Source organism: Prunus avium, chromosome 2 (assembly GCF_965620075.1).
Source record: "Prunus avium chromosome 2, drPruAviu1.hap1.1, whole genome shotgun sequence".
Classification (NCBI taxonomy): Eukaryota; Viridiplantae; Streptophyta; class Magnoliopsida; order Rosales; family Rosaceae; genus Prunus; species Prunus avium.
The window spans coordinates 12,384,746-12,408,210 of NC_142285.1; the positions used below are offsets into that span (position 1 = coordinate 12,384,746).

Sequence of the window (23,465 nt, forward strand, 5' to 3'; positions counted from 1 at the left end):
GGATTTTCTTTTGAAAATGTGAGCGGTCAAAACTAAAGTTTGAGAAAATAGTATAAGAACATACTAACCCCTCCGTAAAAACATTTAGGAAACTTAATCAAATTGCATACTATATTCGTACAGAAATCAAACATACATATTTATATCTATATAGGCATTCAATCATTTAAACGAATCATCAAATCAATTGAAATCATAAAAAAGAAATAACTTTCTACCACCTAGGTGTACCCATTCTATTTCCGTCAATTCCCTTGTTTTCCGTGTATTCCTCGTGCCACCGAAGCGACACGTCCTCGCAGGCCTCTAGAACACAAAGTCACCCAAGCCGCAATCCTCGCTGGACTCAGGAGACATTTGGTCAACCTGATCCGCATTCCTCGCTCCCATGGTCTGGATATCCCTAAGACTCGTGGGGCAAAAGTCAAGCGTGCTGACTAAACTAAAGGCAACCATTTTTATTCCGAAGGCAACATTAAATCCGAGGAAACTTTTATTCCAAGGCAACATTTTAATCCGAAGGCAATCTTTTTATCATTCCTGGGTATCTATGGTGGTTTTTAAAATAGATATATATTTCTGAAAAAGATTAAAATTTATAAAACTATTTCTTAATTATCCTTAAATCCTGCTGCCATTCAATCCGATAATATCTCAATTCTTACTTTCCTTACCCCTTTTAGCATATTCAACTTGGCAGCGTATAAATAAAAAAATATTTAAATCCAACAAATCATGCTAGGAAAGCCATAGTCACTAAAACTTATTCAAGATCAAATAAAGAAATTTAATTGCACAAAATCATTTATAAAAACAAAATTCCACTCACTGAGCGTCCGAGCTCGCTGGACCTGTTGAGGGTCCCTCCTGCGGGTCAGTTGGTACTTGAGTACCTATTTAAGCAATTAGAAAGTATTTAATAAATAAAATAGCTCAGCATAATCATTTAATTGAAAACCCTGACCCCCAGCCTCTAAAAGCACGTGTACCAAGTTTAAGATCATTCCTATGCCCACATAAACATTTCGGAGGTCCACAACCTCCAATTGACAATTCGAGAGTTTCTATAAGTTCTACATATTTTAATAACCCTATCCTACAAGTTTTGTCTGAATCGGACGGTTGGATTAATCACGACGATCGGACGATTATAGTTAATTTCACCCTAGGGTTCACGATTTCGGAGGCACTTCGATTCACGATCCGTCGAATCCTACACGAACCTAGAAATACGGGGTACAACATACGTGAGTTTAAGTTTGATCCAACTGTCCGAACCTATGGAACCTAGAAATCGCACAATAGGCGAAATCCGTTTGAGGCTCAAACGGTATCCGAATTGGAATCCGAGCACGCCAACACGCTGGTGACAACTAGGGGATCGCATTGGGACATAATTCCCCTTTGCTATAGTGCCCACGTGCTAGCAGCACGTGGGTATCCTAAGCAATAGTGGCTGTCGGAAAAATCTAAAACTTAAGGACCAAGATTCCTACCCAAGGTTCAGGACATCGATTGGAGCCACTTTTGTTCTTGGACATACCCCTAAAAATGGCCAGAAGTGGCGTGAATTTCAATCCGAAATCTAGCCAAACTTTGAATCCAAAATTGAACTATCAATGCTAGAACTTGATCAAATCCTACCCAACCATCAGCTAGAGCTCGAAGAGTAGATGAGATTCCATACCTTGATCACCGAAAATGGCGGGCCGGAGGACGGAGAACGAAGCCTGCGAAATTTCGTGAAAAACTGGCCCATTTCTCATCGATTTCCAACGAATTTCTCCGCTGTTAGCAGCAGAGATTGGCTGAGCTGAAGAGAGAAGGCGGTGGCAGTTCAATTGGGACTAGTCTTGTGGGTTGGGGTGGTCGGCGATAGTGGTTATAGAGGTAGGGTGGCATCGGCTAAAAATAAAAATTGTTCGGCCGGGGGGAGGGGGTTGCTTTGGTTCACGAACTTGAGAGAGAGAGAGAGAGAGAGAGAGAGAAGGAGAGCTTTTTAAAAAAATACTTGCAATAATTACGATTTTGCCCCTCTATATTTTTTTGATCGTAACTTTCTCAATACAACTCATATTTGAGCCCACTACGTGTCTATGGACTCATTTCGACGTGATCTGCGCAATGACAAAATTGAAATACCCAAATTCCTTCCCGGTCAAAAAGTCAACTTTAAACCTAACAAAATATTATAGGGGTATAATTGTCTTTTCCTAGAATAAATTAATAATTAATAATTAATTAATGTTTGGGTTGTTATATTAGTCCCAAACACGTAGTTTTGAATCTCAAAACATGTAAATATTACTAATTTATTTAGTGTGTGCTAATGTTATTATTTCTTACTAGTTTAGTATTCGATTGATCCAAAACTTCTAGTCGATAGAACTATGAATTCTTAGTTTATAGGAATAAGGGAACGAGAGGAATTTTAAGACAATTAGAGAAACAAAAAGGAAGAACCTCAGGAAATGCTTTGAGTTCTGCTTTTAGAATTGCTTGATTCATTTTAATGAATAACTTACGTATTTATACAAGGTTCGGTTGCTAAAATTAACTAAACTAAAATAGTAAATTATTTTAAGCCATAAAGAATGAATGGCCTAAAATTTCACTCACTTTGAAACCATTAAATTTTTATGGTTTATAAAAATTCGTTATAAACCATTAGTTTTTATGGTTTAAATAATTTAATAATTTAATAATTTAATATAATTAATTATAATTATATTATATTATGTTTATTTTTGTTGGTAGATCCTCCTAGATCATGGCTCCTTCATTTAAGATGCTTGAGCTCTTGGTCAAGCTAAATTGAGATGAGGAAACTCTGTTATTACCTTGTCTCGAATATACCATTTCGACTTGCTCGGAAATTGACCTTTTCTACCAATACGGAAATACTCATACTTTCCTTGTCGAGTCTCACGAACCTTCTGTTCCAAGATACAATCCTCATGCAAAGGATCTTCTCGTTCAATCTTTAATTCATCAACTGATGGAAGACGTGTGTCTTCATCGGGATCATCATCAAGTAGAGATGGCTCAAAAAGCCTTAGCATTGATGATCGAGTACATATGCATGTATGGTGGTAATTCAAGTTGAAAGGCATTATCACCAATTTGTTTGATGATCTTGAATGGTCCACTACGAATAGGCTTCAATTTCTTGCTTGAACCCTGGTTAGCCGCTCCTTTCCAAGGTGTAACCATACTAGGTCACCTTCTTTGAAGTTACATGGCACACGATACAGTCCTAACTTTCTATTGGAAGGCTTCGATGTGTTGCATAGAACACAACCTCGAATGTGTCGTGAAACATCGAGATGCATCTTTGGCCAATACACATAGCGACGAAGATTCAATAAAGTCTTCTCAACTCCAAAATGTCCTGCTACTTTGGAAGTATGAGCCTCATGAATCCACTGCAATCTGTCGCCATCTTCTGGAATGCACAATTGTGTTCCCTTGTACATTAGTCCATCCTTCAGTTGGAACTCACTAGTCTTTCCTTGTTGTAGCTTGACATAGGCTGAGTTGAAATCAATATATGTGTCATACCCTTTGGCATATTCAGAAGGAACAATGCGTTGGATTTGCATAGCGACCAGCAATGCGAAACTAACTGGTGTTGGTGGTCTAGATAATATATCTGCCAACTTATTAGTTGCTTCTTTCTTGTACTTTATCACAATATTGAATTGTTGTAGGTAAGACATCCATTTCATATGGTGAGCTTGCTGCAACTTAGACTGTGTAGTTAAAAATTGAAGAGGTTTATGATCTGAGTGAACTACACCTTCTTTTCCCAACAAGTAAGCTCTCCAATGCTTCACTGCTTGATGCATTGCATACAGCTCCTTGTCATAAGTCGGATAGTTCAATACCGGTCCACTAAACATCTCAGAATGGTATGCAACTGGTTTCCCATCCTGAAATAATACGGCTCCCATGGCATAGTTTGATGCATCTGCTTCTACTTCAAATGGTTTCTGCAAATTCGGTAATGCTTGTACTGGGGCCTCTGCAATCTTTCGTTTCAACAACTAGAAAGATTCTTCATGGTTTCTCAACCATTCAAACTTTTGATTGGCCTTTGTAAGAGAATGTAAGAGTGCTGCAATTTGTGAAAAGTGCCGAATAAACTTTCGCAAATATTGGCATGCACCTATAAAGCTCTGAACTACAGTTACTGAAAGGGGCGTAGGCCATTGAGAAATCACATGTACTTTCTCTAGGTCCATTTTCAGTTCTCCTGCACCAACAATGAATCCCAGGTATACAAGGTGTTGTTTCCCAAATTCACACTTCTTACTGTTTAACTGTAACTGATTTGTTCGTAGAACCTCCAAAACTTGAGCAATATGATGAAGATGGTCCTCCCATGTGACACTAATACGAGAATGTCATCTAAGTATACAATGACGAAGTCATTAGTAAAAGGGCGAAGTACCTCATTCATTAATCGCATGAAAGTAGCTGGAGCATGACTAACCACTCAAACAATCCCTGCTTTGTTTTGAATGCAGTCTTCCAAGTATCTTCTTCATGGATGCGAACTTGGTGATAGCCAAATTTGAGATCAAGCTTAGTGAAGTAGCGTGCACCATGTAGTTGATCTAGCATGTCATCAATCCTCGATAATGGATACCGATTCTTGATGGTTATTTTGTTGAGTGCCCTATAATCAACACACATACAACAACCTCCGTCTTTCTTAGGCACAAGTAACACTGGCAAACCACATGGTGAGCAGCTAGGTTTGATGACTGATCGGTTCATAATTGTATATCATTTTGTACCCTTCTAGCTTATGATTTGGTTATGTTTTTGAGTTAAACTTGTGCTTTTAATCCTTTTTGTGTTTATCTTTCAGTTCATTGAGCTTTAGGTAATAATGATGGCTTTAGAGAGCATAATTCATGCAATTCAAGCATGTTAAGGCCTAATTTGGATGAATGGATGAAGAGCTTAAAGACAAACTCATTTTGGCTACAGCCCCCTGCCAGTCCAGTTCCGTAGGTCATATTGCAAGCTTTGTTTCAACAACCTACATAGCTCGAATGAGGCCACATTCTTCATGAAAGTTGTTCCAATTGGTGTGTAATATAACATATCCAAAATTCAGCCCCATTGGATAAATCTGGAGTCCGTTACCTAGCAAACACAGAACCATGCTCAGGATGGATCTTATCAGCGCGGAAAATGAGTTAGCAATTTGTTTCGGCCTTAACTTCTTCCTCCGACCTTGGATTGGCCCAAATAACATATGGCTGGAAAGAAGACATTCTGAACTTCAATTTAGAGTGCTTAAAGTCCTAATTTGATTAAGAGAAGCCCAAGTTGTAAGCCCTTGAAGTTGCTGGTCATGCTGACCTCAGCATGTGCTGGTTGGATGCTTGGTCATGGTGAGCTAGGTATGAGCTATCATTTCTGGTTGGAAGCTTGGTCATGGTGACATGAAGATGAGCTAGGGCTGCTGGTGGGATTTAGTGGTGAAGTGCATCAACCAATTCAAGATTTTCTAATACAAGTGCATCACCCATTTCAGATTTTCTAATACAAGTGCATCAACCATTTCAGATTTTATAATTCAAGTGTTGTATGCATTAGTCTTATTGAATTCTGATTTTCACTTCCCCTAGGCCTATAAATAGGGAAGTTCTCTAAGCTTGTAATAACACCCCAAGGGGGGGAGCTCTCAAGCACTTCTCTAGAGCTCCCTTCCCTTCTCTCCCTCAAATTCTCTTAGTTTCCCTTTGTAGTTCTCAATTGTTGTAATAAGATCATTCTATTAAATTTTCTTTGTACTAAATATCAAACACTTTTCCTTTCTCTTCTTCTAATTCTCTAAAGCTTTCAAACACATGTTCTTCCAAAATCCTCAAAGTTCTCAAACATCTCTCTACTTCCCTTCTCTTCCAAAAGTCTCCATGTCTCAAACACTTCACAAACACATTTCTCTTCCTTCCCTAAGTTCTCAAATTCTCCAAGTTCACAAACATCCTCCAAGTTCTCAACCACTCTCTTCCAAATTCTCAAGGTTCCTAAACACTCTCTTCCAAAATCCACAAAGCTCTCAAAACACCTCTCTACTTTCTTCTCCAAATCCTCCAAGTTCTCAAACACTCTCTTCCAAATTCCCCATGTCTTAAACACATTCCCTTCCAAAATCCTCAAAGCTCTCAAACACATGTTCTTCCAAAATTCTCTAAAGTTCCCAAACACTTTCTTCTCCCTCCTCAAAGTTCTCAAACACTTCCTTTCTTCCTCAAAGTTCTCTTAGTTTCCTTAATGTTTTCTTAGTTGTAATTTATTTTTCTTTGTTATGTAAATTCTTTTCTTAAGTTTTCAAGTTGAATTAGTTTCCAAGTTTCAATTATGGTTTTTGTTGTTATTCATTATGCTTATAAGTTAATATGCTAGTTTGAATGATTGATCACCATTTAGGCTTGCATGTTAGCTATCTTGGTTTGAATTAAGAGTATACACCATGCTTTAATTCGAATTGAACTATGAATAGGAAGAGTATGTATGGACATTCGACAACAGGGATTAGATACATACTTGGTTGTTTAAAATGTTCTTCTATGCTTAATGGGTTCCTAATGCTTAATTTTAGGTTAGACAACAAATGATCAAATTAGGGAATTAGGAACACAAGGTTATGACCACACACCATGGCTTAATCATACTTTAGCTAGAATCAATCCATTAATCTAAATTGAACTTGGGAACTTATTTGCTTGAGTTACTTATTTCTTTCTTCCTTGTTTTATGTTCTTTGTTTTTGTTTCTATTTTGTGTAGGGAAACTAAATTGGATCATTCAATCACCAATCCCTGTGGAATCGACCTCGCACTTACATATGCTATACTACCAACGGTTCGTGCACTTGCGAGTATCACAAGTTGAGGATGCAGCTTAATCCATTTTGGTGGAGCTAAATCTACGCAACATTAGACGAATGGATGTTTTTTTTTAGGTAACAATGATGGCTTTGGAGAACATAATTCATGCAATTCAAGCATGTTAAGGCCTAATTTGGATGAATTGATGAAGAGCTTAAAGACAAATTCATTATGGCTACAGCCCCCTGCCAGTCCAGTTCCGTAGGTCATATTGCAAGCTTTGTTTCAGCAACCTACATAGCTCGGATGAGGCCACATTATTCATGCAAGTTGCTCCAATTGGTGTGTACTATAACATATCCAACATTCAGCCCCATTGGATAAATCTGGAGTCCGTTACCTAGCAAACACAGAACCATTCTCAGGATGGATCTTATCAGCGCGGAAAATGGGTTAGCAATTTGTTTCGGCCTTAACTTCTTCCTCCGACCTTGGATTGGCCCAAATAACATATGGCTGGAAAGAAGACATTCTGAACTTCAATTTAGAGTGCTTAAAGTCCTAATTTGATTAAGAGAAGCCCAAGTTGTAAGCCCTTGAAGTTGCTGGTCATGCTGACCTCAGCATGTGCTGGTTGGATGCTTGGTCATGGTGAGCTAGGTATGAGCTATCATTTCTGGTTGGAAGCTTGGTCATGGTGACATGAAGATGAGCTAGGGCTGCTGGTGGGATTTAGTGGTGAAGTGCATCAACCAATTCAAGATTTTCTAATACAAGTGCATCACCCATTTCAGATTTTCTAATACAAGTGCATCAACCATTTCAGATTTTATAATTCAAGTGTTGTATGCATTAGTCTTATTGAATTCTGATTTTCACTTCCCCTAGGCCTATAAATAGGGAAGTTCTCTAAGCTTGTAATAACACCCCAAGGGGGGGAGCTCTCAAGCACTTCTCTAGAGCTCCCTTCCCTTCTCTCCCTCAAATTCTCTTAGTTTCCCTTTGTAGTTCTCAATTGTTGTAATAAGATCATTCTATTAAATTTTCTTTGTACTAAATATCAAACACTTTTCCTTTCTCTTCTTCTAATTCTCTAAAGCTTTCAAACACATGTTCTTCCAAAATCCTCAAAGTTCTCAAACATCTCTCTACTTCCCTTCTCTTCCAAAAGTCTCCATGTCTCAAACACTTCACAAACACATTTCTCTTCCTTCCCTAAGTTCTCAAATTCTCCAAGTTCACAAACATCCTCCAAGTTCTCAACCACTCTCTTCCAAATTCTCAAAGTTCCTAAACACTCTCTTCCAAAATCCACAAAGCTCTCAAAACACCTCTCTACTTTCTTCTCCAAATCCTCCAAGTTCTCAAACACTCTCTTCCAAATTCCCCATGTCTTAAACACATTCCCTTCCAAAATCCTCAAAGCTCTCAAACACATGTTCTTCCAAAATTCTCTAAAGTTCCCAAACACTTTCTTCTCCCTCCTCAAAGTTCTCAAACACTTCCTTTCTTCCTCAAAGTTCTCTTAGTTTCCTTAATGTTTTCTTAGTTGTAATTTATTTTTCTTTGTTATGTAAATTCTTTTCTTAAGTTTTCAAGTTGAATTAGTTTCCAAGTTTCAATTATGGTTTTTGTTGTTATTCATTATGCTTATAAGTTAATATGCTAGTTTGAATGATTGATCACCATTTAGGCTTGCATGTTAGCTATCTTGGTTTGAATTAAGAGTATACACCATGCTTTAATTCGAATTGAACTATGAATAGGAAGAGTATGTATGGACATTCGACAACAGGGATTAGATACATACTTGGTTGTTTAAAATGTTCTTCTATGCTTAATGGGTTCCTAATGCTTAATTTTAGGTTAGACAACAAATGATCAAATTAGGGAATTAGGAACACAAGGTTATGACCACACACCATGGCTTAATCATACTTTAGCTAGAATCAATCCATTAATCTAAATTGAACTTGGGAACTTATTTGCTTGAGTTACTTATTTCTTTCTTCCTTGTTTTATGTTCTTTGTTTTTGTTTCTATTTTGTGTAGGGAAACTAAATTGGATCATTCAATCACCAATCCCTGTGGAATCGACCTCGCACTTACATATGCTATACTACCAACGGTTCGTGCACTTGCGAGTATCACAAGTTGAGGATGCAGCTTAATCCATTTTGGTGGAGCTAAATCTACGCAACAATGACTCCTTATTCAAGAAGTCCCTGAATTTGCTTCTTGATCTCGTCAGATTCCGTCAAAGAAGTACGATACAAACCCAAGTTTGGTAGAGGTGAATCTCCTACCAACTGGACCTCATGTTCAACAGCTCTTCGTGGTGGCAAACCCCGCGCATCATGAAATAAGAACTTCTTCTATAATTTCCCTATGTCTAAGCATTGTGTAGGAGATAAAGACAATGTAGACAATGTCACAGCTCGCTCCAGAACTCTGATTTTGAGGTCGAATCATCAACAAAACGAATCGCACACATGAATTGACTAACCTCTTGGCTTGGTTAGTTGTTAGCAAATTATCTGTAAGCAAATTATTTGTAGCTTGAGGCTTGCAAGCGTTGATGTGGAACTCCTTCCCATCCTTCACAAGTCGATACTTGCGAAGCCTTCGATAATGGATGGCATCTCGGTCCCATAAATATGAATTGCCTAATATGACTTGGCAAACGTCCAAAGGAACCACCTCACATGTCACCTCATCAATATATCTATTGGTGATAGCAAATTTGAAGGTACATTGCTTCGTGATCTGTAAGTCAACGTCCTTCTGAATCCATCCTAGCGGGTACGGCTTAGGATGTGGTGTGGTGTCTAAGCCCACTTTTCTTACTAAAGCCTCTGAAATCAGGTTTTTCTGACTTCCAGGGTCAATGATAGCTTGTACAACACTTTGCTTCACCTGAATATTCATATGAAACAACTCTTCACAGTTGTACGTGTCTTCAGTATCTACTGGTCTTGTCATAAGGGTAAGTGTAACATCAGGTTGCTTCAACTCTGGAAGCTCTTCTGCCAATTGTGCAGTTAAGGTGGCTTTTCTGTCATTTCTCCCATGGTTGTATTTCTCGCTCTTTGGCCGCAACTCAGGATGGAATATCCAGCACTTGTCTTTGGCATGTCTACTGGTTTGACAGTGATCACAGTAGACCTTCTGTGTCTGACCTTCCTTACTCTGCTTCCCCTTTTTTTGCTAGTCAGTTTTGTTGACAGGTTTTGATATGTCATCCTTCTTATCAGTTCTTTTATTTTTCACCTCAATGGCGATGGCCTTCATAGTAGCTTCTTCAATAGTATCTACGGTGAACAATTTTACTTCTTTCCGTATGTAGTCGGCAAGACCCCCGGTATCAGAGCCGGCCCTGGCCCAGGGCTACCAGGGCCACAGCCCGGGGCCCAAAATACAATGGGGCACAAATTTTTCTTAGTATATATATATATATATATATATATATATATATATATATATATATATATCTGAAAAAGGAAAAAAAAAGAAAAAAAAAAGAGAAGAAACTAAACATACGCTCAACATTAGAGATTACCTTATTTCCATCTTCAACATTTAAGTAAATGTCTTTGTCCTTTTACTTTTATTTATTTTTATATTACTCAATTTACTTAAGTTTACAATGTAAATAAGGAAGTACCCCCCATTTGGATTCAAATAAAAATATTAGAAAATCAAATTCCCACCAAATCAAAATATGAAAATTCGGTTTTAGTGCAAAATATGATTTAGGCTAAAAATGATGGCTCATTAAGTTAATATATACTTCATACTAAAATCCCATAAAATCAAGTTTTCTTATTTGATGTGTAAGGAACAAAAGCCGCCAAAAATTATCTTGAGAAAATGATTATTCCGAAAAACTATTTTTCATACTTAGTCAATATTGCACCTCCGCTAAAAAATTTATGGGTCCGCCAGTGACTGTTGGGCAAAATCAAAGTGATTGATTCTTCAATCTGTGGGTTTCAACCAGCAGTCAAAGCCAAAGTAAAAAAAATACTTTTAAAAAGGAACTGGTATTTCTTCTATCTCTTTTTTGGTCAAAATGGTATTTCTTCTATGGGTCTTGGCCATCTTGAAGAGAGCACAATTGAATGAAGGTGGTATTACTTGAAATTTTGCAATTTGGATTTTTGAAGAGGTATCAAAACTTTCGTTTTTTTTTTTTTTCTCATTCTTTTCCTTTTGAGTTGGTTTGGTTGAGTGCCTTTTGTTTTTGGCTAAGCAATTTTACTCACTCACTATCTTCTTCATATTAATAAATTAACCACCATATTCTGTCAATATGTTTTGTTAGTGTTCTTAATTTTTTTATATTTTAAGTTGATTTGAATGTTTTTTAAAATTTTATACGAGCATTGAATGTTTAGAGGAGGAGAATTGAATGTTTACTTTAGTTTAGTTTTATGTGATTATATTTGAAGGGAAAAATATGCACAAAACCCAGATGTTATATTGTTCTCTGTTTATTAGTTAAATTATTAGAGTTGAACATTTCATGCTTGAGTGTGATTGATCATATTTTTAGTTTCTTTATTGCTATTGCCTCTAACTTGTTGTGGTGATTGTTTAGATTTTTATTGTCATTAGTTCTATTTAATATAAAATTTAAAACTCTGGAAATCTTAAAAAGACAAAAAAGAAAAATAAGACATACGTCAAAGTCTAAAAAAGATCTTTAAAAAAATATTTTCTTAAAAAAATCAATGCTTAGTTTATTTTTATAAAAAACTACAGTTTCAGTTATTAATGTGTGTACATGGGCACACTTTAGATTTTCGCCCTAGGCCCTTGAGAGCTCAAGCACATCCCCAAACACGTCAGGAGGCCTACTGAGATCGAAGTCGAGCAACTCGTTCCACACAGGATTCAAGTCGCTCAGCTTGGTTTGGGTGCGTCTGCGCTGCCCGCGGTAGTCCACCACCACATAGGGGCTCGACGCGCCGCGGCCATCTTTCGGCGACAGATTGCGAGCGTCGACAACTTCAACTATCAGTTTGTGTACAGTTGCCATGAGTATCGGAACTTTGTTAACTATCAGCCTATAATTGGAAATGAATTAACTTATATCTTCACATCATACCTTACTTTGAAGTAATGACTATCATACTTTACTTTCAAGTAATGAGAAAAAGAAGAGGAGAGGAGTCATCATGATCAAATGGGAAACAGAAGGAAGAGAGTGTAGTGTAGTGGGATTCCACTTGGGGGTGGGCATTGGGCAAGGGAAAGAGGAAAAGGTGGTTAAAACTTCATCCCGAAGGAGCTTTATTGTTTCTTGATTTTCAAGAAGCTTAAGACTCTTGACTTGAGGCCAAAGACAAACATCCATGTCTCTTTTTCTTGGTAAGATAATAATACTTTTCTTTTATAGACTGAAGATTCTGTCTCTCAGTTTTCCCTTTCCCTTTGCCCATTCCATCTCAAATCAATATTTTAAATTTAAAGTCTTATTTGAAGCAATGATAATATGCTTTATGGCATCAGGAGAGTGGGGTGCTGCCAAGTGATGGCATGCTTTTTTCAAAGATGACTAGCTTTTGTGTCACCGACCCAAGCATGTTGCTTTTTATCATAACTGGAAATTTGACAAAGATGACACCTAGCTAGACGCTAGTCATCCAATCTTTTCCCACATTTCTTTAAATCCAAGTCTCGTTCATTGGAAAAGTATTAATATATGGTTCGCATACAGTACAACTAATAAAAGATGGTGTGGTTTGGGACAAAACACAATATGCACCCACTATTCCTTAGTCACGGATCTAAATTGGAGTTTCTATTGACTAAAAGACCAACTGATACCCCACAACGATTATGAAGAACAACTGATACCCCACAACTCAGAACCACAATGACAATGCATACCAAGTCGTGTGTCGATCGTTGAAAACTAAGAGTATGATCATTGGTCGAGCACAAGATGAGGCTAAACCCTAATCTTCTACACGACCACCATTGTTTCAAATTGGAGTAGAGAATTTTAGGAAGAAGCTTTGATCCGAAGAGAACTATAAGTTGTTATTTCTCTATCGACAAAAAAAGAGAGAGGCTAAATTCGAGGGGTAAAACAGTAATCAAGCCTAAAATATATACTGCACGAGTTGGAGTTGCTTAATCACTTTCTTTAGCATTTTTCTTTTTTATTAAAACTTTTTGGTGCTGGAAAAATGAAAAAGGACCAATAGAAATCGTAGGAAACAGAATGAAGAGATCGAGTAGTGGGAGGTAAGAAAAGGATTTAAGGTGCTTAACTTAATCTCCAAGTAGGTATACTCTACACCATTGGATTGATGATCCCCCAAGAGCTATATAATATAAATATTATTATAACTTTTTTTTGTTTTTTGTAGAGTTTATTATTTATTTATATTATCGTTAGTTTTTAATCTTTTGCTTGATACCAGAATGGATACCTTTGTTTTGTGAAATTCCACTGAAACCCTCAATTCATTTTCGCTCATATACTCCATTTAAAAAAATAAAAAAAATAAAAAAACTCTTGCATGTCACTGGGGACAGGGCTTTGACTAATAAGTTAAACGTCTCCGGTTCAAACTCCCATGACATCTTAGTTGTGTGCATGTAGGAGAAATTCTCATCCCATGTAGTTTAAACTCTCACTTGTATTTTCGTCCAAAAATAAAAAACTATCGCTTGTACTAAAAATAAAAATAAAGGAACTCAACGGTGGCTTAACACCAGCGACGCGCAATGCGAAAAAGAAAGCAGGTTAATTCATCTCCTGTTGCTGGCAACCAATGTCTTACATATTGACGGAAATATAAGTTGAAAAAATAAGGGGAAAGCAGATTAGTTTCCTGCGCACATTACTGTGGGAAAATCCGTTTTTGCGTACCATTCTTTTAGAGTGCTGCTAAACGAACCCTAAAATTAACTGAGCGCACCCTACTACCAAATTATTTGTTGAATTACTAATTTACCCTCATATAAAATGACCAAAAAGAACATAATGACCGTATATTAATAATAATACAAATGTATTTTCTATCCGTACATACAATGAGCTTCATCGGCCCATCGTAGAATCTGAAAATTATATTCTAACGTCTAACAATCAGTTTTCTGGTCTTGCTGGGTTGAGCGTCTTCTCCAAATGCCTTTATTGGGGTTATCCAAATGCAGACTTTCGACACCTCTGTTAGCTAGGAGAAAACTTTTCTATTTCCGTTTTATTGCTCCCCGTCTCCATCTCTCTCTCCCTCCTCTGTTAGAGCGATCGTAATTCATTTATTGGAAAACAGGATTGCGGTTCCAAGCCAGTTATCAGGAAGGTTGCCTTTCAATTATCCACTCAAGGCCCTCAACTATTTACAATTTATACATCGATTCCGAGTTTCACAATCGGCTTCGCATATCTTGGTTAGCTTTCCACCTGTTGTATCATGGGGTGTTACACTAGTTTCAACTGTCGACATTACAACCATCATCAATATGTACACCATTTAGATAAACACTGCTACAAAGGATCCCTTCAGTTATTGTAATGTTAAAACTGAAGCAGTCTTGCTCACCTTGCTTGTTCATGTTCTGAAGTGTTGGCTTCTCAATCGACCAGCTCCCATCTTCAGCCACAGCTGCAGTTGAAACTTTGGATGAGCCAACGCAATTTGACAAATCAACACAAAGTTTCATTCATGCACAAATCCAGTCCTTACCAATTTCTCTCAAGTGTACTGCAACCCAAAATCGGAAAATAGAGCATGAATAGAGAAACCTGGCTTAGGATTGGTATTAGGGTGTTGTGTGATAGAGTGTATAAGGGTGTTCCAGGGGTATTTTTGGTAGTTAACTAGGGTGTACTTAGTTAATTTTATATTTTGATTTAAATATTATAGTGTACTTAGATCATAGGGTGTACTCAGTTAATTTTAGGGTTCGTTTAGCAGCACTCTTCTTTTAATGGGAGTTCATTGAAAATTTAAAGGAAAGAAATCAAATTTCAGCAATAAAACTCACATTAGTCAGGAGAACCGCGAAAATACAGAAAACAATTTATTTAAAATGGGTACAATGAATGAATCATTTATTCAATTTTTTTCCAGCTGGAAAACAGAAACTTTCATTGATTTATTGACATTATACAAAATAACTTACAATCCCTAAATTTAAAATATCACATTTCAAATGGCCATGCCCTAACCTAAAAACTGGTCACCAAAGATCTAAAAAAATTAAAGGAAACAAAGTCCCAAAAAGGAGTATGAGATAAACTTCTGCTACTTTATGGATATGAAGGATATAAAAAGTATCCGCTGAGCTAATTCTATACAGTTCACTGTACAGCAGTGTATTTAACCCAAAATGTAAACTGAAATAAACGAACAGGAGGTGCCCCTATTTCTACCTAATTTAAGATGGGTTCTTCACAATCCTAACGCTGCTGTAGAAGCGTCTAAGGTCCTTCGTAGCCTTTTCCTCAATCTGAATTGATCGAATCGATGAGGGTGTATCCACCTCTGGTTTGAACCAGTGGTTCACTCCAGAGGCATCCAATGGTGAACCCTGACCATTAGTGACTGAGAATCCAGCCGTTTTAGTCTTTGGACTGTGGGAATGACTATGATGTTGTTTTCCCTGATTTGAGACATAAATAAAGACACGTATGAGAATGGTAAATTAAACGCCTGAAATCTCCATGACTCTGGCATGTGGCAACAAGAAAACAACTCAAAAAGAATGCATGGAATTCAGCACACATAAAAAGGATATTAATGGTCCGAACACATGAGAAGAGAGAGAAAGGGTGCAATTCACATACCTGCTGCATTTGGATGTCCCTAAGAGAGGGGCGAGAAAGAAGGGGAGGAGTTCCCGAAGCAGTCCAAGGAGGTGTACCTCTTTCTCCATCAGATGCCACTGAAGTATGGGTTGCAACCACTGGTATTGGCTTGGAAGGCAAAAACGAACTCAGCAGAATCTTCCCATCACTTCTAGCATTGAAAGGATCTTCTGCATGACCTCTGTTTCTGGTTGACTGACTGTCCTTGGTTTTGCTTTGCTCATCCTGAATCGCACGAAGAGATGCAAATCCTTTCAGGATTTTGGCCCCACCCCATGCAGGGCCTTCACTTTTTGGGGAAGGTGGGGGTGGTGCAATGTATTTGGGGGCATCATCAAGAGCGCCACTCAAGAACATAGAAAGCCCACCCTTTTTATTCTTCTTCTTGGAAGTTATTGGTGATGAACGCTTATTCTTGGTTAGGTTAAAATTGTCCTTCTGAACACACAAAGCTGACTCCTTAGTGGTTTGGTTTGTCATAATCCCTTCACTTATGGCATCTTCCTCCTATCAAAGGTACAATTCAAAGAATTTAGCAAATGAGATGAATAATTGCACATCGTTAAAACATGCGTTCCCACTAAGTTGTAGAGAATATTTTAACCAGGGAACGGGATACCAAAATCAAGCCTTGTTTAAGAAGGCGGCAATAATCCAATGGTAATTACGAAATGCAAGTTCAGAGTAAATCGCACACCAGGATCAAGTAAAAATGAAAGTGAAGTTAAACTATTAAAAAATGGGTGCAAGAATTGATGTTCAATCAAAATACATTTTGCCATCTAGGTGGCATAACAAGCTATGGAAAGAAAAAAGGGCGAGACCAAAATCATCATCCGTATTTTGGATAAAGATTTTTATCACAAATGATCCCTGAATATAAAAGCCCTCACTTAGTCCTCAAACTTTTGAATCAATAAATGTGGATCCAGTCTTTTGGTCCACATTCTGACTAAAAAAAAAAAAAAATCTTTTGGTCCACACATCAATTTGATCCTTGTCGTCGCATTCCATCAAAACTTTCCCCAAAACTGGTCTCGTGTCATCATCTGACAAACTTTAAGGGGATATTTTTCATCAAAAGATAGCCCATCCGCCCAATACACAAAATAAAGCTCACGCCTCTTAACAATTTCAGGGACCATTCACGGTAAGAACCCGTTGGATAATGCAAAACAGCAAGTATGAAGTTGTTAACCATCATAAATCATGCACGTCAAAAAATTGAAAAGAGTTCAAACCCCATTCAAAGATTCAACATCTCAAAAGAAAAAACACAATCATCTCAATTAGCTGGAAAAAGATGAGTTAGTGAATAACCATCTTTTACTGAAATCAATTCAAACCTGATAATAAAACGAATTTTGGAATTTAACAAGCTCACCTTATTTTTTGTGGTTTGAGAGATTTCAATACTCAAGAAATCCTTTGTGTGTTTTGGTTCTACTTCATCTCCAGGAAAAGAAGACCCTATATCCACTGGTGCGGCCATCTGTTTGTTCTTTCTCCTCTGTTTTTTTGATAGCTCAACCCTTTTGTTCCCTTTTCCATCTGGCTGAACTGAAGATGATGCCTTCAATTGTGGTGTCTCAACTGGAACACCAAGCTCAGCAAGCTCGCTTTCAAGAGCTGGCCTCGTCTGAAGCTTTGTAATTTGCTGGTCATCAAGAAGTTGCCCACTAGACTGTTTTGCTTCAAGCATCTCAATCTGCTGCAACTTTTTCCGCAAGGCTCGAACTTGCTTGCCGATACCATGGTTTGGATCATCTTTGGGCTGTAGAAAGGAATCCGGTCTTTGATGTATTTCATTTTTCGATGTGGATTGCTTTGTATGGCCGTCACGTGTCCTTTGAACCTCATTCTCACTATCATCCTCTTCACTATAAATAGTAGCAGGAAAAGTAGCTGTAGGAGTTGGGAGACAACGGTAACTCCATGGTTCAGATGACCTTAGGTCCAATATATTTTCAAGGTTAGCTAGAATATCTGGTGAAGCACTAGCAATAGCTTGTGATGATACCATAAATATATAGTCAAGGTTGCGTATGGCAATGTCCTGCAATAACAAACACAGCTTCAATAATTAAACAATTAAGTAGCATGTAAACTACAAATCTACAAAAACTTGGATCACAAGTCCCATAAACAGAAGCATGAGACAATACTACATCGTCTTGTTGTTCCTAAAGTGTTCAAGACAATAACCTGCCCTCCATTATACTTTTATCTTCCAAAAGAAGATAAAGCAGACTGTATTGGAGATATTGATAACTAAACCACAAAAACTTACTGAGAATAAAAATTAAAAAAAAACTCAAGGGCCACCCAGAATCGGCACATACCACCTTATATATTAGGCCCAAGAGTGGCGATATCCAGGTGACCCAACAACAGGAATCATATATATATGACATGAGGTCCAAAATTCCTGTTGTATAATAATTACACAACGTAGGCAGATGATCACAACACAACCAACAGAAAGCTGGACATAGATTCAAATCAGATACAATTTGAAACAGGTTAAGAGTTTCATAATTTTCCTTCACATATTGAGCAGTCCATGAGGAAGAATACCTCACAATACTTCTGTAAATCATCTGCCACGAGTGAATCAGCAATTTCAAGCAGTTGAATAGCATTTCGTGGCTCCACTAGATTCTCTCCTGCCACTTTTTCACAAAGACTTTGTAAGGTTGGTAGAGGCCCCTTATCACTATCATCGTTTTGGATAGTAGGTTTAAGAGTATCGGACTCCATATCATTGAACATAAGATCTTCGTCAAGCTCTTCTAACTCATCTTTGACATTTGACTTCTGCTTCTGAGGGTTCTTCACCACATTGGAAGGATAGACAGGATGATAAAGGGAACCAATAATCAATACGTGTGTTTCACCTACAGAAACTGAAGTAGCCTGTTTTGTACCATGTAACCGAGTTGCAACTGGTGGCTTATCCTTACCTTTCTTCCCATCCCACATGTAAACATCACCTGTAGCTGTAACGGCAGCAGTCCAGTATTTCCCTGCAGATATGTTCACCATATTTCTTCCACCCGGCGAATACAACTAGACAAACAAAAAAACATAGAGAAGATTAGAGATTGACGTGTGTTGCTCGAAATGATTAGAGACATTCAACAAAAACACTATTATGCTAAAGCAAAACCTGTTGGCATCTTAGATCAGGATCTGATGAAATCCAATAAAATAATGCACCATCATCTGTCAGAGCCATGCTACGTACCATCCCTGCAGCCATAGAAACCACATGAAGCCGTTCTTTGCGATGAAACTTCAAAGTGGTATTTCCACTCTTTTTCAAGTTTCTAGCAACTACAACACGTTTGGGTGTAACAATTCGATGACCCCAAGTGTATACCTGGTACATATATACATACAGGATTTAGCTCAACTACAGCCAATAGGTGGAGAAGTATTCACAAGAGAGCCCAGGTAATAAAATAGGTTGAAAATATATCTTGAACTGAACAGAAGAAAAAATCTAATATTTGAGCCTAAGTGAAGAATATGTACTGTTAAATCGGGTTAAAATTACCTCCCCGTCAACTCCCAAGACAATTGTGTGAAATTTTGCTGCTGCAACACCCGTAAAAACCTTGCCTTTCAAGTATTCAACTCCTCTTGGAGTGTAATTTGACGCAGAGTTAGATGTACCATAGCCAAGCTGACCCTCCCTATTGCAGCCCCATGTGAAAACTTCACCATTATCAGAAACAACAGCCGTGTGCTTGTTTGCTGCAGCAACTGCAACAACTTTTGATCTAAGGGAACTCACTCTTCGAGGTGTAGGTTAGGTGTCCACAGAAGTGTACCCAAGCTGACCCTCTGCCCAACATCATGTGAAAATAATCAATTTTCCATAGTCCTCAGATGTTAGCAACACATAGATCATAGATAAATCTTTTACTAATACCAGAATACATTAAAGGAAAATAATCAATTTTCTCATATATCGAATCGTGCAAGGACCCGGTGATTAAAGACAACTAAATTTGCGCTTCTTTTGTTATGACAGGTAGGTTTGCAAATTGCAAACACTTTTAGTTGGAAGTCCTCATATGATTTACCTCTGTTGGATCCCCAAGTAAAACTTCTCCACCCTCTGTAGCAATAACAGTGTGATGTTTAGCTGCAGCAATTGCCTTTACCCGACGGGACCCTAGACCAGAAGTCACCAAACGAGGTGTGATAACTGCAGCTTGACCACTGAAATGCATATAATAAAATGGAACTGATTCATGCTTCGCAAAAGGTACAACTAGCTTGAAAATTTCAATTGATTAGCCACTTTTATAAGTGAAAGGCGACAGAATTCAACTTTTAGTCATACAGAGAATAAAACCAGGGATGAATATGGCTTGTATGTTTCTTGCATCTCAATGTTTTCACAAGTTCAAGATAAAAAGTTCTGCCAACTTTAAAATTACATTCCTACTTGCATCATTTCTATTTCCACGACGACGGGCGCATTCGTGTCCTTCTGTACATGAACATGTAAAGGTTGAAATACTACACACTCAAATTTGATAATATGTTAAAGAATATCATTTATTAAAAAAATTACCAAGTCAAAAACTTTTCAGTAAATTATTTTTATATAGTACATGGAAATGCTAAATCAACCAAGGTTAAAGCCTGTATTATGTTGGACAGGGGCTACATAGTATCATAAATGTTTATACCTGTGTATATCAAAATCTGGGTGACCAAGTCGTGGTCCTCTTCCAAACCCCCAAGTGTAGACTTCTCCTCGAGACGTGACTGCTACACTATGGAACTTAGCAGCAGAAACTAACTTGATTAAAGAACCATGAAGAGCATCCACCTTGCATGGTAACTTTTGTATGTGTGCATTTCCAGTTCCAAGTTGATAGTTTGTGCCACTTCCCCAACTATAAACCTCTGTAGTAACTAAAGACAACAACAGCAATTCAGCAAACCTCTAACCACAAGTACACACAAGTACATTCAGTATGAAACGGTATATGATCCTCATAAATCTTGGCAAAACAGAGCACTGGATACCAGAATTATGTCCATCTTGAAGAACTTGCAAGACAGGCCCTGATAGGAGATCAATAGGTGTTCGAGATTTAGAGTCCTCCAGTGAGATACAAGCACCAAACTGGAGAAGTATACTTGCCACAGCAAGATGACCAAAATGCAGAGCCCTGTGAAGGCTACTCCATCCAGATTCCCCATCCTGCAATAAATGATATGAAGGGCCATGCAAAGATAAATCAAAAAAATCGGTTTCCACATTTAAGAAAAATAAAAACCTGAATAGAATACAGAAGTATCTATTTATAGATCAAATATTTCAACTTTCCAAGTATTTACCTAAAAGGGCAAGTTAATTCTTCAACTTTAAATGCATTATTTATATACCACATATTTCAACTTTCCAAGTATCATTGATTATCTTAATTTTTCGAATTTCCATGTATGATTGGTTATACATAGTTACGAACTTCATAAAGTTCTAATTTCATTTAATTATATGTTCCTTCAAGAAGACATGCTTGGTAAATATTTGGTTCATAAATTTTCCCTTAACTTGTTTATAGAATATTAAGTAATTATGTAAGACAAGATTCAGGAAAGATTATAACATATACGACACCAAAAGGAATACTACTTATCCAATTTCTTTTCCCAACCTACATGGCGAATGATATGGCCACACCTCATCATCACATTCAGGAAAATAAATAAATACATCATCACATGTCAGCTTGCCATGTTGGTTGCAAAAGAACGTTGGTAAAACTGTTGGGTTGGATAACACTGTCCTTAGAAAAATTATATCTTAGTTACAATTAGATGACAGGAAGAGAAGACAGAATATCATCTCAAATTTAGAGGTGCAGGTGAATCAAAGCAAGAAAAGCATTAATCATTTCAGTATAAAAGCATATAAAAGAAACAACTTGACAGCCACTAGTAAAAACATAAAAGCATTAATGTAAACTTAAAAGATCAGTAAAGCAACAAACCCTAGCATCTGGGTCAGCACCAGCTGTAGGAAGCCTCCTAACGATAGGAATGTGGTTTCTCCATGTTGCAATATGAAGACGAGTGAGACCAAAAATATTTCTTGAATTAATATCACCACCACTCTTCTTCAGTAGTGATAGTGCTGAATCCACATCTGCCAGAGATCTTTCTGCATTCCAGTCGACAAAAATTTGCGAGCAGGTGACTACAACTTCTGCTTTTGCCCTTGAGGTGAGATTTCCATTGGTCTAAATCACAAGGCTGAATGCCACCAAACAATTAGTTTTTTTCCACCAGAAAAGTAGGATGTCCAAGTTGCCAACCAACCAAGCAGGCGCCCTTGTTGAAATTGGTTTCATCTAATCCATGTTAGAGTTGATTTTCCAATTCCAATATATAGAAAATTAAGTAGCTATATCACATGGATGCAACAATAAATTGAACAACTGGTACCCACATTCATCATTGGCATCCTTATACTGAACACAAATCCCTTGAAGAAGCCACCGGAAGACCCAAATTACTGCTCATGCGACACCAAAATATTCAATAGACAAGTGAAGTGAAGGACGGTATTCTCAATTACTCTGACTGTATAATATGCCTTCAAGCTTGCCAACTGAAACAAATATAAAATAATAGGAATAAATAAACAAAAAATTACCTGGATTGCTGGAAAAAAGAGGTATCTTATCTTATGTTATACAACTCATCCTCTGAATGACTGACACATTTACTGCTAAATGCATTCTCAAAAAGGCTAAACTGCACAGGTGAATTATTTAAATGATTTTCATATACTGGAAATTAATGGTAAGAGCAGTGCTTGCTTACAACAACCACATTACTCTTCTACTTTCAGTGTCAAATATAATATATCTATACAACATTTGCACATAATATAAAAACCCAGACATAAATTGATGAGCCTCTCAATTCAGTATAAGTTAATCAGACACAATAGAAACTGAAACACAGAAACATTGTAGTAAGCAAAGAACAAAAATTGATCAAACACCGAGTCTTAAATCTAATCAATGCAGGAAATAAGCAGACGTTGGGTTATAGTTAGCATCTCCGAGACCTGCTTTCCGCAACATTTGGTTAAGTCAAATGGAAAATCAAAAGATACCGTCAACTTAATCCTTGCATCACCCAATCGAATCAAAATGCAAACTTCAACACAGAATTGGCATCACCTTAAAGCCCACCAATCAACTAATAATTTTTGAAACCCAGATAAAAAAGATATAAGAAAAAAAACAGATGAAGTTGAAGAGTACCAATTAACATCAAAGCCTTACGCAAACATTGTTCTAGGCAAAAAACCAAAACTGATCTCAGAATGAGTCAGAAATCTAAGCAATGCAGCAAACAGGCAGAGAAGAGGTTGGCTTATACTTATGCATCTCTGGGATCTACTTGTCCTTAACAGCTGGCTTACAGTCGAATGACAAATCAAAAACACGTTCAACCTAATCCCCATATCACCCGACGACCTCAAAATGCAAACTTTAACAAAAAAATTGGCGTCGCCAAGAAACCGACGGACGGATAAACTCACAATTTCGAAATCCAGATAAGAAAAGATCATAGAAAAAGCAATTGAATTTGAAGAGCACCAATTAAAGCAAATTCAATCCACCACCAGAAAAACAAAATGAAAATTGAAGTCTAAAGAAGAAAATGAAATATGAAACTGACACCAGAATGGCAATAAACCAGCTACTCACACCCATAAACCAGAAAACAATCAATACCCA

The 23,465-nt window shown here is 37.4% G+C and overlaps 2 protein-coding genes and 1 long non-coding RNA gene across 6 annotated transcripts; all 3 read right to left on the reverse strand.

The window, feature by feature from the left end:
- Nucleotides 1-13,834: 13,834 nt before the first annotated feature.
- Nucleotides 13,835-14,768, reverse strand: LOC148296524 (uncharacterized). The gene is made up of 2 exons (XR_015833387.1): nucleotides 14,414-14,768; nucleotides 13,835-14,307 (listed from the first exon to the last, which is right to left on the reverse strand). It is a non-coding gene; the product is annotated as an uncharacterized LOC148296524 (long non-coding RNA).
- Nucleotides 14,769-14,924: 156 nt separating this feature from the next.
- LOC148296525 (uncharacterized) lies at nucleotides 14,925-19,513 on the reverse strand. 4 transcript variants are annotated; one of them, XM_088248726.1, is made up of 6 exons: nucleotides 19,241-19,513; nucleotides 18,851-19,063; nucleotides 18,259-18,750; nucleotides 17,066-17,737; nucleotides 15,661-16,188; nucleotides 14,925-15,476 (listed from the first exon to the last, which is right to left on the reverse strand). In XM_088248726.1, exons 2-6 carry the CDS (start codon nucleotides 18,941-18,943, stop codon nucleotides 15,252-15,254), a joined length of 2,010 nt encoding a protein of 669 aa, XP_088104852.1. In that variant the 5' UTR covers nucleotides 18,944-19,063; nucleotides 19,241-19,513; the 3' UTR covers nucleotides 14,925-15,251. The 4 variants fall into 4 exon arrangements, with proteins under 4 accessions (XP_088104852.1, XP_088104853.1, XP_088104854.1 ...); XM_088248727.1 differs by having other exon boundaries at nucleotides 18,851-18,933; nucleotides 19,241-19,478; XM_088248728.1 differs by having other exon boundaries at nucleotides 18,929-19,063; nucleotides 19,241-19,478.
- A 451-nt stretch (nucleotides 19,514-19,964) lies between these two features.
- LOC148296526 (uncharacterized) lies at nucleotides 19,965-22,174 on the reverse strand. The gene is made up of 5 exons (XM_088248552.1): nucleotides 22,160-22,174; nucleotides 21,702-21,950; nucleotides 20,731-20,908; nucleotides 20,388-20,616; nucleotides 19,965-20,185 (listed from the first exon to the last, which is right to left on the reverse strand). The coding sequence occupies exons 1-5, from the start codon at nucleotides 22,172-22,174 to the stop codon at nucleotides 20,152-20,154; spliced, it is 705 nt and encodes a 234-aa protein (XP_088104678.1). The 3' UTR covers nucleotides 19,965-20,151.
- Nucleotides 22,175-23,465: the final 1,291 nt, after the last annotated feature.